The sequence below is a fragment of the Callionymus lyra genome, chromosome 3 (assembly GCF_982586985.1).
Source record: "Callionymus lyra chromosome 3, fCalLyr1.hap1.1, whole genome shotgun sequence".
NCBI classification, from domain to species: domain Eukaryota; kingdom Metazoa; phylum Chordata; class Actinopteri; order Syngnathiformes; family Callionymidae; genus Callionymus; species Callionymus lyra.
Genome location: NC_141820.1, coordinates 12,646,845 through 12,663,810, shown reverse-complemented (window position 1 = coordinate 12,663,810; position 16,966 = coordinate 12,646,845). Strand labels below are relative to the sequence as shown.

Here is a 16,966-nt window from a genome sequence, read left to right as displayed (position 1 = left end):
CCGGGGAGACGAGTCTGGGGGTCTTAATCAGGCCTGTTATGACAGCGCAGATCCTGTACTCGCAGCCTCTTCCGCCACATTATTCTCCTCTGACCTTTTACAGCTCGGCGCTAGAGTAGCTGTATCCTCTGTGTAAATCATATATGCTTCTAGTCGTGCGCACGCCGACGACGACGCGCACACATCCTCTCAAACAAGAACCCACCACCACCACCACCAGCACCACCACTGCCCTCAGTTAAACACATCTAAGCCTTAATTGAATTGCAAAGGTCACCGGTGCAATTATTCCTGAATAAATGAGTGACCTATAATCCGGGAGCTCTGCGCTGATCATTTATTTCACTGTGTCTGACGGCGAAAAGCGACAGGACGCCCCGGCCAATGTCAGACCCCCCCTCGTGAAAAGTCGCCCTGCGTCATGATATTAAACTGTTACATGTGGCTAATGAGCGTTTGTGCGACGTTACATCTCCACACACACACACACACACACCCTGCGGGTCCAGTTTTTTTTTTAACCCCCAGAAGGGAAACGTCACAGGCTGTAAAAGCAAAGATAACAACGGCAATTGTGGGTTCAGCTTCTCTAAATATTTGGCAAGATGGCTGCCATGGCGGAGAAATGCGAACACGATGACGGGATGAAGACAAGTGTGACTCGATGTCCAAGAAAGGAGGAGTCAGAATTGACAACCCGGATCGGAAATGCCAAAAAAAATACTGACTCTATTCCAGAGAACACCTACTAAGGCTATGATTCAATATAAAACTTAATAAATACAGTAGCATGTTGATGGTAGCTCATCTTTATTTAACAGTTATTGCCAAATTGTTTTCTTTCCCAAACCATTTCCTAAATCTGAGAGAAGGCGTTTTTAAAGACTTTCACACGTAAAATCTGCAAAACAAATGGTTATTTTTCATATAGAAAATAAATACATATATAATGATATATAATTCATGTATTTATTTAAATACATATAAGCATATGTTTTCTATTTATTTTGAGGTTTACAGAGTTAGAATTCTGTGTGTTTGCTTTCTGTGAGATCACAATTTACCCCAATGTGGGACGTAAAAAGGTGTATCGACCAAATAAACCGTGTCTTTGTAATAACCACACTAAGTCATTGGTGTTAAAAAATTAAATATTAACTCATAAAAGCGGCACAAGAGTAGGGGAGTGTGTTTTCAAGAATCTGGCGATACAATACATGGACAAAGATACAATATATTGTGATACTTTAATAACAAGTATATATTTGTAGTATTGTCGAGTACTTGACTCTGGTGTTGCAGAATTTACAGACCACATGACTCTTGACGAAGTCGTAACTGCTATCATTTTTTTTTTTAAACGAAAATACGTCAAAACATCAGCTTTAAAAGTGGTTGGAGTTGAATGTATCCTCTTGTCCTCAGTCATCGCTGGGATGTAATGGTTCCTTTAGCTGGGTACGATGTAATGACTGCTGCCATCCAGTGGTTGGAAAGTTTGATTGCATTGAAATATAATCCACAAAAAAGCTATGATACATGGTGTATGGCTATTTTATAAAACTCTTCCCAGAGAGCTAACTGAGATCAACAGTTATTATATTTATCCACTGAAGAGTCAAACCAAAAACTGAAGCGTAACAATCATGTCATTGTGTTTTATATCAACAGTGGGTCTTGCATGCTTCACGCTCTCATTCGCTTTGACCATATTTTGAAGTCGTGTGAAACGAATGTTTTGTTGATATTGTTAGATGTTGTAATTCGTCGGATATTATTGTGTGTCGTGTCTGATCTGGAGTCCTTTTTACCGATTTGATTGTTGGATCAAAACATGGAAACAGATACTTGTGGGTCGATCAGATTACAGGAGTTAGATTAACCCTTGTGTTATCTTTGGGTCAAGGTGACCCGAATGCCCAAAAAAAAATGTTTGTGGTAGCCCTTGTGTTGTCTTTGGGTCAAGGTGAACAACCTCCACCACTGCATATGTGTTTATGGAAGCCAGGGAGGTCGTTCACCTTGACCCAGAGGCAACACAAGGGATACCACAAACACATTTGTTTTCAGGCCTTCAGCTCACCTTCACCCAGAGAAAACACAAGGGATACCACAAACATATTTGTTTTGGGGCATTCGGGTCACCTTTACCCAATGATAACACAAGGGTTAATCTTATTGGGGTCACATCGACCCAGAAGCAACACAAGGGATACCAAAAACACATTTTGATTTTCGGGCCTTCGGGTCACTTGACCCTGAGATAACACAGGCGTTAAATAAAAGTGTAAAAGGGGCTTTAAAGTCAGATCTGTTGGTGTGTTGTTGTTTGTTTTGTCGACATGTGTTGAAAAAAAAAGAAAAGACTTTTACTGACGCGTTAATGAATAAGTGCATTTTTCTTCTTTTTATTGTTGGGTTTTATGTAAAGTTGCTCAAATGCTCTCAGGTATGGCGGCGCTCAATGGAGGCCTAGGCGGCGCCGGCCTCACCAACGGGACGGCGGGCACCATGGACGCGCTGACGCAGGCTTACTCAGGGATCCAGCAGTACGCCGCCGCCGCGCTGCCCACCCTCTACAGCCAGTCTCTGTTGCAGCAACAAGGGGCTGCAGGCAGCCAGAAAGAGGGTCAGTAGCTCGTGCAGGTTGACCCTCTGTTGACCTTTGAACCGACAATTCTCAGGTCACAGGAGACTTTGTGATTGTGCAATCTTTCCCACAATTGTTGATCTTAGTTTAAACTTGCATGGGAACATAAACGTTGAAACAAAAAAAACTAAATTAAATCAAGTTAACTATATTGTTGTCCCTTAAAGTATTTGATTTTCCAGGTTCTAATTTTCCCTGTAATAGTCACACCAACCCTGATTGTTGATGAAAATAATGATAAATGACAAAATGTTTCGCTCACGTGAAGAAAGCGAGATCAGCCACAAGATTAATTTTTTGTACAAAAGCTATGCGAAATATTTATTTTACAACTGTAATCCAACCATTTACAAATGTAATCCAACATTTTATAACTTTAATCCAACAATTTACAATTTTAATCCAACATTGTATAACTTTAATCCAACAATTTACAGCTTTAATACAAAAATGTACAATTTTAATCCAGTAATTTACTATTTTAATCCAACAATTTACAACTCTTTTCCAAAAATGTACAACTGTAATCCAACAATTTACAACTGTAATCTAACAATTTACCACTTTAATCTAGCAATGTACATCTTTATTCCAGCAATTTACAACTTTATTTGAACAATTAACAATTATAATCCAACCATTTACAACTGTAATCCAAAAATGTACTATTTCAATCCAACAATTTACAACTTTAATCCAACAATTAACCACAGTTATCCAGCAATTTATATCTCTAATCAAGCAATTTAAAACTGTTATCAAGCAATTTACAACTGTTATCCAACAATTTACAATTTTAATCCAAAAATGTAAGACAGTAAGTAAGTAAGTAATATTTGTAGAGCGCTTTTCTAGGGTCACAAAGCGCTTAAACAATTATGTACAACTGTGTAGGACGGAGTGTTATAGAAGGTCCTTCATCCCAACTGGTGTCAGGATATTTAACTCTCTACTTTAAATATCCTGATGTTAATCCTTAATGTGTCTTTCTTCTTGTGTGTTTTTATTTTTTGTTTTTATTTTATTTTATTTTTATTTTATTTTATTCTGTTAATAGTGTTAATTTTTTAATATTGTAAATAATTTGTATATTTTTAAGATCGTTTTATTTTATTATCTATTTTATTTTTTATTTTTTCCTTGCACTTTATTCTCATTGTGCTGTTGTTTCCCCTCTGGGGATGAATAAACGTATTCTATTCTATTCTATTCTAACTGTAATCCAACAATTTACAACTTTAATCCAACAATTGGTTTAACTTTGCCTAGAAAAAGACAAAAATATACTTTTCTGCATCTCAAAGACCCTGAATACTTGTGTGTACAAAATACAATTGAAATCGAACTAAATCTGCACAGATCATTTTTATTAAATTTAATATTTCAAGCGTTTCTTCTCCTCTTGTGTGCTCTCAACTTAGACGTGTTATTAAAGATGATAAAAACCACCACAGTTGCGAACCAAAGCCTCTCAAGAGAAAGAACAAAGTGCTGATATTCCTTCAATAAGTGTATTTTAGCAGCTTTTATCACGACTCTCTTGTTGCACCCGTCACTGAATACAAGCCACATGATAAAGAATAACCTGGCAAAAATAAACGTTATTCAACACCGTTAATATTTCTAAAGACCTTTTCTCAAATACGAGTTTAAAGCCTTTCATGTGGACTAATGCTCAGCGGTTTTCGAACACATTACTGGTAATAACAGGTGTGATGTAGGGTTACATTGACCTTTGAACCGCGTCTTTAGTGCGAATACATTTGGTGAAAGAACAAACGAAAGAATAGGAACAATAATCCAAACAAAATACTTTAAATGAAACGGACGCTTTCATCTCTTTGAATGTTTAGTTGGGCGGTGTGTTTAGCGGAGAAAGTGTCGCACGGGTCGTCAGATATTGTGCTCATGAGTTTCTAATGACGGCAGCACAATGGAGCTACTTTTTCCTTTCATAAGAAAAAAACTGAAAAAAGTGTTCATTTCATCCCGTCAGGTCCAGAAGGTGCCAACCTGTTCATCTACCACCTCCCGCAGGAGTTCGGAGACCAGGACATTCTGCAGATGTTCATGCCTTTCGGAAATGTGGTTTCTGCCAAAGTCTTCATTGACAAACAGACAAACCTGAGCAAGTGCTTCGGTACGACTTCACTCCGACAAACATCGTACACTTCGGCGACTTCTCTGTATCTCTACTGACTGTCCTTTTATTAACAACGTTTAAAGATTGAATCATCTTTCGACTTTTTTCTATTCTGTTACCAAAAGCAAGAGAAATGTAATCTTGAAGGGAAGTTTTCTTTTTTTGTTTTTTCATTCTTATCTTCTCCTACAAGTAAGAATAAGTGAGTAAGTAATAGTTTTTTTACACAAGCATAGAATTTATATCTAATATCAAACAAGTAATGAACTGGAATGAAACAAATTTCAGATGAAATCCAACACTTAACAACTTTAATCCAACAATTTCCAACTATAATCAAATAATTTACAATTGTAATCCAACAATTTACAACAGTTTTCCAACTATTTCCAACTCTAGTCAAACCATTTTCACGATTATAAAACAATTGACATCTTTAATCCAACAATTTACATCTTTAATCCAACAATTTACATCTTTAATCCAAAAATGTACATCTTTAATCCAACAATTTACATCTTTAATCCATCAAATTACAACTGTTATCGAACAATTTACATCTTTAATCCAACAAATTACAACTGTAATCCAACAATTTACATCTTTAATCCAACAAATTACAACTGTAATCCAACAATTTACAACTATAATCTAACAATTTGCTAGTATAATTCCACAATTTGCAACATTATTCCAACAATTTACAACTAATACATAACTATAATCTAATCATTTTCAACTGTAATCTAAAAAATGATTTTTATGTCCCCTGCAAAGTTTTCAAATATTTGATCTAATCTGTCTTCAGTTCATAGTTAAATAATCCGATGAGAACATCAGTTTTACTGACGGTTTTTCAGAGGTTCTTCTTAAACTGCCCTTTTGTCGATCCTATGTGTAAAGTGACACCTTTTCTAGAACCTATGACCCTAAATGTACTTTAGGGGTGCAATACTGAATGAACCACTTCCACTGTGTAGTGGTGAGACGCATATATATGATGGATTAGTAATCCCATGACCTACAGTTAACTGTACATAAAGGTCTGAAAGTACGTTGAAGGCTCTTTACGGTCTGTGTAGAATTCCCCACAAAGCAACAGCAATTTTCAAACGCTTCCAGGAACTTCTCATTCTGAATCTTCGCTATAATACATCTGAAGTCGATATACCCTTGGAGTTGGAATTGCTGCACAAATATAATCTCATGCTGGAGCCACTGCTGCTGCTGTTGCTGCTATTATTCTAACCTGTAATTTCCTTTATAACAAGTGAACCATGTTATTTGTCCTTTAAGCTTTCTCCCACACAAGAATACACACTTTTCTTAACCAGACTTGCCACTGCCACTTTTAAAAAAGTATACAATTAACATGGAGTCAGTTCACGACAACACAAAAACATGATGTAAGGCCATCAAAAGAAAGAGGCGTATGTTGGTTTGGACCAACAAACCTTTGTTTTTACTCACACTTTTGACACATTAAAGCAGACAACAGAAAGTGTAGACCAGGGGCCACATGAGGCCCCTTTGACTGTATTTAAAAAAAAAGTATATATGTCAAAGTACAGATTGCAATGCAGTAGAATCTGGAATCCTACTAGTAGAGATTGGAATTCGAATTTGTACTAATACAGATTGGAATCCTACTACTGAACTGGGATCTGAACATTGGAATTCCAATCTGTACTAGGAGGATTCCAGATTCTACTTGTGTATTCCAATCTCTCCTAGTAGAGATACTACTACTGTATTGGGATCTGAATATTGGAATTCCAAACTGTCCAAGGACAAATTCTACCAGGACAATCTCCAATTATATTAGGAGAAATTAGGTTACATCATTTTTTGGGGGAAAATAGACTGAATTATTCCAATCTATCTGTACTAGTAGGATTCGAGATCCTACTGGATTACAATCTGTACTGTGACATATACATTTTGTTTTTATTATACTTTAATTTAGGTTGTTTTTGTTGGTACTTTTTACTTCAATTTTATTTGATTTTTACTTGTTTCTGAATTTTAGCTTAATGGCCCCCACAACAGTAAAAGTATATAAGGTGGCCCCTGAGGAAAGTTTAATTGCCCACCCTTGTGTTATAGAGAGTGTTGACTGGGATTCATGTCAGTTGCATCTTTGTCTTTATAACCAAATATTTTCCACTGCATCCATTTCCGGGCTAGGTTACGAAAAGTTGCGTCAGTTTCTCGGACACAAAACATTTATCGTCTTCACGTCTTCACATTTGCCCATATTGAATTCACAATATTATAATTGATATCAAAATGTCGAGTAATACTGCATGTCCTTGACGGTAAAAAAAAAAGATCTGTAGAGTCTTTTTCAGCTACCACTGTACTAACCATCTTACCAAATGCTAGTGTGGGGTTGATGAAGCTTCATGAAACAGCTGACGAGGTATCATGATACAGTGTCTTCATTTTGAAGGGCCACTAGATAGAGTTTTAAAATGATGCCAGGTTTCTTTGAGAATCCAGATCCAAAGATTGTAAAACTTGAGTTCCATCGAGTGTATCACGATACCTCAATAGCTGTTTCATGAAGCCTCATCAACCCGTCACTACAACACTCAATGTAGACATACACCTTTTTGTTTCAAGCTTTCATACATTTTCTCTCTAATCTCCTGTGTCGTCCTCCGCAGGCTTTGTCAGCTACGACAATCCAGTGTCGGCACAGGCAGCCATCCAGGCCATGAACGGCTTCCAGATCGGCATGAAGCGGCTGAAGGTGCAGCTGAAGCGCTCCAAGAACGACAGCAAACCATACTGATCTTAGCACTAGGGTCTATCTGCTCCCCATGTTAGCACTGCTAGGGTAAGTCCCCCCACAGTAGAGAGCAAAAAAAAAATGACCAAAAAAGAAAAAAAGACAACAACAACAAACAAACAGAAAAACAAACCGAGCCACGACCTCTTGACAGATAGTGAAGGTGGGGGGGGGGGGGGAGGCGGGTTGGGGGAGTTGACCTACAACCACCCTGTGGGAGAAACACACGCCTTGTTTTTATTCTTTTTTTTGTTTTAATCAAACTTTCTTTAAAACTTAATTTATTATACTGTATTGTTTGGACACACATGAACACTTCCATTTCCGTCATTACTTTGTGCAATTATGAATGAACTTTTTAGCAGCTTTTTTTTTTTATTATTGTTCATGCCGATGGTTATTTATACATTTTTGATGACTTAAATAAGTCAGAAAACAGGTTTAAAGATTTTTTTTTATTATTATTATTATTCTCAAGGCCTGGTGTAGGGTTTTTGTTTATTTAAATATGTTAACCAATTTTTTTATTTTATTTTATTTCACCTCCTCGGTGTTGGTTGCAGACCCCCGCTGCTTCTCAAGATAAAAAAAAAAAATACAAACCTGCGAAAAAAAACCCGGGAGCGAAAGTGGCGAAAACATCAGTGGCCTCTGGTTTTGTGGCAACGTCAGCTCGACCACACAGCCACTAGTTTAAAAGAAATTAAACTCCTGCCTATTATTTATGTTAAAAACCTTTTCTTTTTTTTTGATGACGAACATTCGCAACGACTCCTCTTTGGTCAGATCACATTGGTCTGTGTTGCACAAGGGTATCACAGCATGTCAGACATTTTACTACATCCGGGAATTGCTTGATTAATTATTAACAAGGGGGGGGAAAAAAAAAAAAAAGCGATGAAGGGGTAACTGAAAATACTTGACGTTTGTTGCAAGAGTTTAAGAAAAAAATCACGTACAGAATGCCACAGGCCTGTAAATTTTATTTGTAAAAAAATGCAGTTCTATTTTTATACAACATTTTTACTGCCTCAGATGAAGAAAAAAAAAGGATTTTATTTATTGCCTATTGTTAAGTTATTGGACTAAATATTCCGTATCATTAAATAGAACCCTCGTCCAAAAGTCTCGTGAAAATTCGGTTCTTTGGCGTTTTTTTTTTTTTTCCGTGTTTTTTTTTTTTTTTTTTTAAATCAACGCAGAAACCTTGATCATAACTGAACCCACTGCCGTTGACTTCTACACACTTCCAGCTTATCCATCCAATCCCTTTTTTTTTTGTGCCGTGCTAGTAACTCATCCCTTTCTATACCATACGCTGTCTTTTCATCATGGGGCCAAATCTTGTGTCAAATATTTGCTTCATGTGTTTTGTTTGTGTCGACCCTTCCAAAGATTTAAGTGAAAAAAAAACAAAAAAAATCTTCTCCTTTAAGATACTTCCCCCCCTATATCTCACTGAAAGATAAATCTTTGGTCTGTCGTGTTTGTGCTAAGTAGTCGAAAGCTGTTGTTTCTATATCACTAGAGTTAAAAACCTGAAACGTAAATGTTGTTGTTTGTTGTTCTCTCTCCTGATTTACAAAAGAAATGCTTCAGTGGTGTGGTGTTCTGTGTGTAACTTTCTCCTCTCCCTTGTTTTTCTTTCCCTTTTTAGAACAACCCATCTCCATGCCTGTTAGCTCATCGTCTGCCTAGCATGTCTCAATGGTGTCCAAAAAAAAAACTTTGTCAAAAACCAACAAAAAATAGTAAGCCCCACCCCTTCCAAAAAAAAAGTGGCCTCCTTCCCCCGTCATTGTTTTTTCCGATGTCTTTTTCCGAGCTGATCAAAAAAAAAAACCTGGTTCTTCTTCGCCACCTACTGATATTTTTTTGGACTCATTCGATGTTATTTTTCTTTCGCCTAAATGTTGTTGTTTTTTTTCTTGTTATTTTTGTTTGTTTTATTTTGCATGTGACCTCATTTTAAATCCAGGAGGGATTCAGGGAGGTAGGCGACGATTTAACGGGGTACGTACGAATCAATGTGAAATAGATTGAGAGAAAAAAAAAACGCTGCATTCATAAGAAAACCTGAAAAAAAAAGACTGAGATTTTTAAGAATTCTTTTTTTTTTTGTTTTTGTTTTGGAGAAAAAAAAACTGTGGCAAAGTGTCCATTCAGTGTGCATTTTTTCTTGACCTTCTTCTTTCTTTTTTTTTTTTGGAAATCTCTCTTTTTGTTTTTCATTTTGTGTTTGTTCATTTAAAGTAAACTTGAAAGTTCACAACAGGAATTGGCGCCTCGTCTTGCTTCTGGTGCCGCGAGGAAAAAAAAAAAAAGGAGGAAAAAAAAACACAAAACAAAGCCGTGCCAGAAGCAGTCGGCGCCAGTTTCTCTGAGAAAATAAGACTACTTCCAAACAGTTTTGAATAAAAACTGTCTGATCAATATTAGACTCTCTCTCTCTCAGAGCTCTCTAATGGTTTTTACATTTTTCAGGCAGTGTAAAGTTTTTTGATAAGGCCATTTTAAGTGGCTCTGTTTCTCATTCAAAGTCTATATATAGAACCACTTTTCTAGTAGTAGTTTAAAGGTAAAACAAAAAAGAGACATTTGCCCTGTTTGGGGGGGAGAAATGCTACCTACTTGTGTCACCTTTTGCTGAACTGACTCACAGATAGACAATCCATGGTTTAAATGCACATGATGAAATGACCTATATTTTCTACTGTTTAAATGTATAGACGAAAGAAGAAGAAAAAAAAAACAGATACGTGTAAACCTGCGTTAACGTCAGTGCTTCTCGTGAGTTTAAGTTGTGGTTCATCACAATACTAACGGTCTTAAATGTCTCATGTTTTTTCAAGAGAAGACTTAAAAAAAAACAGTTTACTTGAATAATAGACGAAGCCTTTCATATTACTATATCTGCGTTGATTTCTTTTTATTTTGCCTCTTTTTTAAGGAGTCCCTATTTGATAAATTTCCTGTTTGTTAATTGCCTATATAGAATTACTAAAAATATATATGAATATAAGTATATATATATCTATATATATATATATATATCTATAAAATGTCGGCTTGTGAAGCATCAATGTCATTATTTTATTTCTCTCGTGGGAAACAATATTTAGATGTGTTTTTGTTGTTCAGCGAATTTGTCTTATAATGAAAAAAGACGAGATCAGTGGATTTTAGTGCCAAATTCTGAAGGTACTTCCTGCCTAGCGCGTCTGTGTACTTCTTGTGAAATGATTTGATAACATGGGTATTTTATTATAAGTGTTTTGTATGGATCCCTCATATTTAAAATATAGATTTAAAAAAGAGTTTGTTAACTTGCTATTCTGTGGTCTTGTTGCCTGAAAAAAAAATGTCATGTTTGCTTTTCTTTCTTTGTAAAGATGTAAAAAAAAAAAGAAAAAAAAGAAGAAAAAAAAAAGTGCCCATGTGTCATAAACATATATATAAATATATATCTATATACACTCACACACGGACACACACTCTCGTGCAGACCTCACAGTTTACTTTATTGTGGTACATGAGAGCCCCTGAGTGTGAAACGCCACTCCAGCGATTCGACCGAACCCGCGACCGTTGCGCACTCTTTACAATGCACACACACTCGAAAAAATCATGCACTGATATTTTTAGCCATTGTACAGCCGATCTCTTCATCAAAGCCTTACCACGAATCTTTGCACTCCTCTCTCTATTCTAACTCACCGACGTACATCCGACCTCGGCATGCATCGTTTTTTTTTTCCGTGGAGGCGAGAGTCTTATTTCGCCTTATTTCTCTGGATCCTCCCGTTTTTTTTGTTCGAAAAAAAAAGATTTTTTTGCGTCGTCGTCGGCTCGGTGCCATTTGTCTCAAACGCCGAAGGTCATTATGTCTTTTTTTTTTTTTTTCACCTCAGTCCAGATTGCTTTTTATGATGTAAGCATAGGGCAAGACCCGCCGCCCGTTGAGGGGGGAGAAGCACAGGGGAACGGTCCCCGTTTTTTTTTCGTTTTTTGAGAACGTTTGAACCTTTTAAGTGATGTTGTTAGGGGCCAAAAATCATGTGAAATGCCAAAGTGTGTTGTTCTCATAGTCAAACGGTTTACATGGAACGATACTGTCAGTCTATTTAACTGCCCCCCCCCCCCACCACCACCACCAACCCCCCCTTCCCTGAGAGACTATTTTAGGGTCTGCAAAAAAAAAACTTAAAAAAAATCTAAAAAAAAAAAGACAACATTATTTTCTACAGAAGCTCACCAGTCGCCTTAAACAGGGAGTGTCGTACGACGTAGATGTTGTGAGTCCGTCAGTCCAGGTTTCACCCTTCGTGTATAGTTTCTTACATTTCGTCCGGTCGACCCCCTCACCCGCCCCCCCAGAGCAGGGAGGTCCAAACAAAAACCAGTGCAGTGTTGGAAATAGAAATTAAAAAAAATACAGGGAAAACAATCCCTTTTTGAAGGATGCCCTTTTCCGTCCTGCTTGTTGTCTCCCAGGCTAAGCGCGGTTATTAGAAACCGGGCGATGTGGGGAGACATCTTATTGGAATAGCGACAGGGGAAATAAAGAGCCTGTTGGACGGGGGAAAGGAAGGGTCACGTTCGAGGGGTGGGTAGGGGGGCCACACACAGACGAGATGAAGCCAATACCGCTTTCATTATCTTCTCGGAGAGCGAAACCAATAGCTAAGTTCAAGTGATCTCACTGCCTGCAGACTTTTTATTTAGGGGGGGTTTAAAGTACGTACAGAAGAGCCAGATGAATGAGTTAAAGCTGTTTAAATGACAAGTATTAAAGCAGATTTTAAAACCACTGCAGTATTATTATTTGAACAATGGCGCCGATGCCCTGTTAGCATTAGCACAATGTCAAAATTCTAACTACAAATATAATTGCTTTGATGAGCACAAAATGCACAACATTATCATTGCAATAAAGGACAAGGACGCCCATTTATTAGAAGCACATCTGGGCGACATTAGGGCATCATATGAGTACGCATCAAGATAGGCCGGGTAGCTAGCTAACAGTACTAAGCACAATACTTCTTAATTTCAGCCTTAACACTGCATAGGCTAGTGCTAACATATCCAAACACAATCGTTGCCAAAAGTAGTTATTTTCCTTTGTCAGAAAAATATCAAGAACGTCATTGATATTCAAGCTAGGCTACTCGGAACAATCTTTCTTTACGTAACCTAGCATTGAGTACACAGCGGTAGCAACTTGGTCTTAAAGTGCCGTAATTATCAAAATATCACAAGTTTACATAACTTTGGAGAAAGGTCTCGTGACGGGCGTAAAAAGAAAAAACATCAGGGCAAAAATCGCAAACAATGTGAATCAATCTGTGACTAGGTAGTCATAGAAATACTTTCTGTCTTAATATTAAAGATAGCTTACTCGGTTCCCGCAAGGTACACCTTTTTAACCAGTTGCAAAAGTAGATCTTGTACGTAAACATCTAATAAGAACAGGATTTTACTTTCATTTTTAAATCGATTTTTCCCGTCTTGAATTTCTAGATCTCAGATTCTTATGCTACGTTCCATTAGCGCTTGAAACTGTGAAGTGAGAGGACGCCTGATAGTTTAAGAGATTCCTCATTTGTCGCGTCAAAAAGAAGCACAAAATAAACTCAACTGGAAGAATTATTAGGTTCAATTATTTGATGATTTACATCCTTGACGCCACCGTCGCTGAGTTTAGTACACAAATTTAAAAAAAAAAAACACACACAACTGGAGGCTACTGACGCCAAGCTGCTCGCTTTCTCCGCACCCGTCTCGTCTTCTCAACACATTTCTCACTTTTTTTCCGAAAAACGACGTCGTGAATTGCCAAAATCTCGCGCTCAGTCTGAAGTTTGCACAGTCTCGTGTGAAGCATCTGTCTTTGTTTCAATGTCGAAGCACAAACGGGGTCGTAGATCCGGCGGTTCCTGTCGAGCGGCTCACCTCAGGGGCTGTCATCACCAATGCTTGTTGTAATCTTTCTATCTTGTCACTGTTCACTTCTATGTTCTCCTTTCTTAAGTGCTATTTATCAAACAATGAAATCTGAAAGGATAAAAAAAAAAAAACAACAACAAAAAAAAAAAAGAACTTGTCGTTTCTTTGCATTATGGCTTATGTCAAGTTTTTTGGAGGAAAAATGTTTGCGTGTTTTCTCTTTTCTGTGCCGTGAAAAAAGAGCTTGTCGTCTGTAGAAATTATCAATTTATTCTGTTTGTTTTCCTTTTTTTTTTTTTTTTCCAACTCTCAAAATATATTTTATTTTCTCAGTAGTTTACTGTCTTGAGAGAAGCCAAAGTCAATGCATTTCAGTGGATCCTGTAAGCGTGATGTATGTTTGTTTGACAACACTTGGAAATCTGTCACTGGATGGGATTTAAAAAGAACAAAAAATGCAGGCTTTCCTATTTCTACAACTGATTGTACTTATGCATTTTGTACCAGTGGAATTTTTTATACTGGAGATTAAAGGATACAAGAAAAATCTTAGAAAAAAGCTGTGTGGCCTGGTGGGTGTGGCCTGAGAATGATTTCGAGCTGGCATCAAGAACGTTGGCTTTTGATATAAGATTTTCTAGAAGTTCTTTGGCTTTATTTCTTTATTTTTTCTTTTCCTCACTCAGTGTTACTTTCCACCTTTTTGTTCGGTTTCCAAAGAGAAAAAAAAAATACACAAAACAAGAATTTTTCTTTTTCTCTGTGACTAGCAAGTTTGTCTATACAACAGCGGTAAGTTTCATTTGACTTCTGTATTGTGCGTCTACACGATAAGACACTTATAGAAAAAGAAGGAATAGTTAATATTTAGTCACCTTCAGTGGATTAATGTATTAGTTTAATAAAGAAATCGACAAATTAGATTTTACTTTTTTTTTTTCTTTTTTTTTTTTAACTTTTTTGTTTTTGCTTTAGCTATTTAGATTTTTCCGGTTTCTCTGTCCTTCTCTGTGTACTAACTGTGTAGCTGAAGCAGTCAGAATTATTTTTGTAAACGTATGTTCTTGTGTGATGCAGTTTTTTGCTTCTGTCTCCTATATTAAACCATTTTTCCTAATACTTGTCTCTTTGTGTTGTTGTGTTACGGTTTTGTAGTCTGATGTCGTATTGTTCTACAAACCTTCTTCCCCTCCATGCTCTTGTTTTTTTTTTTATTTCATAGACTTGTGTGTATTATAATTCTATTTGTTTTTTAACCACCGAGTAAGTTCAGCTCATCACAAGTGACGACTCACTCACTGCTCTGTTTCAACTTATCGTCGTAAATATACATCCAGATTTTTGAATGTATATTTCTGTGTAGCCCAAGTGTGACAGTCGAATAAAAATATGAAAAAAACAGAATTAAACAATTAAAGTACAAATTGTTCTGTTTAGCGAGAGGCTTAAATGAATCTGTTAATAATAAAAACTTCATTTAATTTTACCTAAAAGTTTTGTTTTGCCAATGAATTAGGAATTTTGGTGGCTGGTTAGGCTAGCTAACAATAAGCAGATCTTGCTAGCAATAGCTTTTCAGGCATAACAAACTATTTAGAAGAAACAGAAATTTGCCAAATGTTAGAATTCTTAGCAAACTTCACCGAAATGTCAGATGTTTTCGCTGTTCCGTGAGCCAGGAAGTAAAAAATACTGTGCCATTGTTGGTTCTAGTCAAAGTTAGCTAAAGCTACCGCTGCATTTTATTATCATAGCATCATTAGCATTAACAGTTTTAAGTTTATTCTGACAAGAAAACAAGTAAAACTTAGTTAGTATTTACTTCACCTTTATCCATGACTGGCGAACAATGAAGGCTGGTTCTGTCCGCTGTAGTGGGCTACACTTTTGTACTTTGTTTGTTTGTTTGGATCCACTTCAGTCTGTCTCGACGTCACAACTGCATCACCTGTAGAGATGAAAGAGAAGTCAAAGGTTCACTGGTTAAAATAGGCACTTTCAAATATTAAATATACAGTATATATTTATGTATATATATGTATATATATATATATATATATATATACACATATGTTTCGCTTTATATATTACTGAATCTAAAAAGAAAAGCTTCAGATTTTAGTACTTGGGTATTTTTTTTTTGTTTGTTTTTTATACACTGTCATGACCTGGAACCTATGCCCGTGATTAACGTAACACTAGCAAACACCATCCATCAGTGTATATGTATCATGCTTGAATACTTCTATTTTAAATATTATATTAGAAAGATTTTGGGTCGGATTTTTATCCCATCTTAAAAAGTTACAAATGTAAAGAAAATACCAGGATTATTTATAATTATTTATTTATTAATTCCAAATTGTGTTTATTAAGTAAACACGGAAAAAAAATGATGTCAATTAATCACTCCTTATGTTCATCAACTCGATAATTGCTGCTTTCAATGTTTCTTAAATACACTCCTGAGTTTAAATGCACCTAAATTCGGACGTTAAAAATATTTATCTTGAAAAGAACAGAAGTAAATAATAACCATGAGGCTTCATGAAACAGCTGAAGATGTATCATGATATCATGATTCATTTTGAAGGATTTGTAGATGATGGAAATAATGCAATAATCAGTAGATCAGATCCAAAAATAATAAAGCAGAGAGTGATATTTCATAAATGAAGACACAGTTTCATGATACTTCAGCTGTTTCATGATGCCTCGTCAACCCATCACTAGTTCCAGACAACATTTTGCATTATTCGATCTATGTTTCACTGCTTTTCAAATCTCTTAAATATACTAAGTAATGACAAAGCTTCATGAAACGGTGTCATTATTTTCATTGTCCACTAGATGGCACTTTCTGCTCTACAACATATTGCTTTAAACAGCTATTCTGTTGAAACCTCACACTGTTAAAACTACATCAAGCTTCACAGGCACATGAATACAAAGTAACTCCAAAAGGTTAAGGATGTTCTGGACGTGTTTTTCTTCAGTGATATTGGCGATAGTGTCATGATCTACGATCTATAGACCATAATAATACGGCTGTCAAATGTGTGCTTACGGTGCATCATACAACATGTTCCTTTAATTGCAGCTCCAGCTCTGATATTAAATATTGATTTGAAGATTCAGGCACGCGATAAAATAAACTGCCCTGAGCGTGTAAAGGCTACACTTACAATGATACCTCGATTATTGGCAATATCTTCACGGAGAGTCGACTGAATAATAAGAAATATGGATGCGATTTCACTTTTCGCTCTCTCGATGGTTTATTATTTTTAATCCCGCCGTCTTTAGAGGAGCTTTAAAAAGTTGTTGAAATTTGAGAAAACGGCTGAACACAAGAGCGCATAACCTCCCGTTGAAAAGGTGAGTGTGAATGGAAGACCAGGACACATCAGCTGTTGCCCCGGACTCAAGG

The 16,966-nt window shown here is 36.5% G+C and overlaps 1 protein-coding gene across 6 annotated transcripts in view; it reads left to right on the top strand.

Annotated features, from left to right (window-relative positions):
• celf2 (cugbp, Elav-like family member 2) overlaps nt 1–14,655 on the top strand; it is a 283,629-nt gene extending 268,974 nt beyond the window's left edge. For 5 of the 6 annotated variants that reach the window (XM_087786517.1, XM_087786515.1, XM_087786513.1 and 2 more), the window contains 3 exons: nt 2,450–2,629; nt 4,647–4,790; nt 7,463–7,707. In XM_087786517.1, the coding sequence (XP_087642643.1) occupies nt 2,450–2,629; nt 4,647–4,790; nt 7,463–7,590 (452 nt within the window). In that variant the 3' untranslated portion in view covers nt 7,591–7,707. Of the gene's footprint in view, nt 1–2,449; nt 2,630–4,646; nt 4,791–7,462; nt 7,708–9,244 lie in introns of those variants that run through there. The other variant, XM_087786512.1, reaches the window with a different exon arrangement.
• The last annotated feature ends 2,311 nt before the right edge of the window (nt 14,656–16,966 follow it).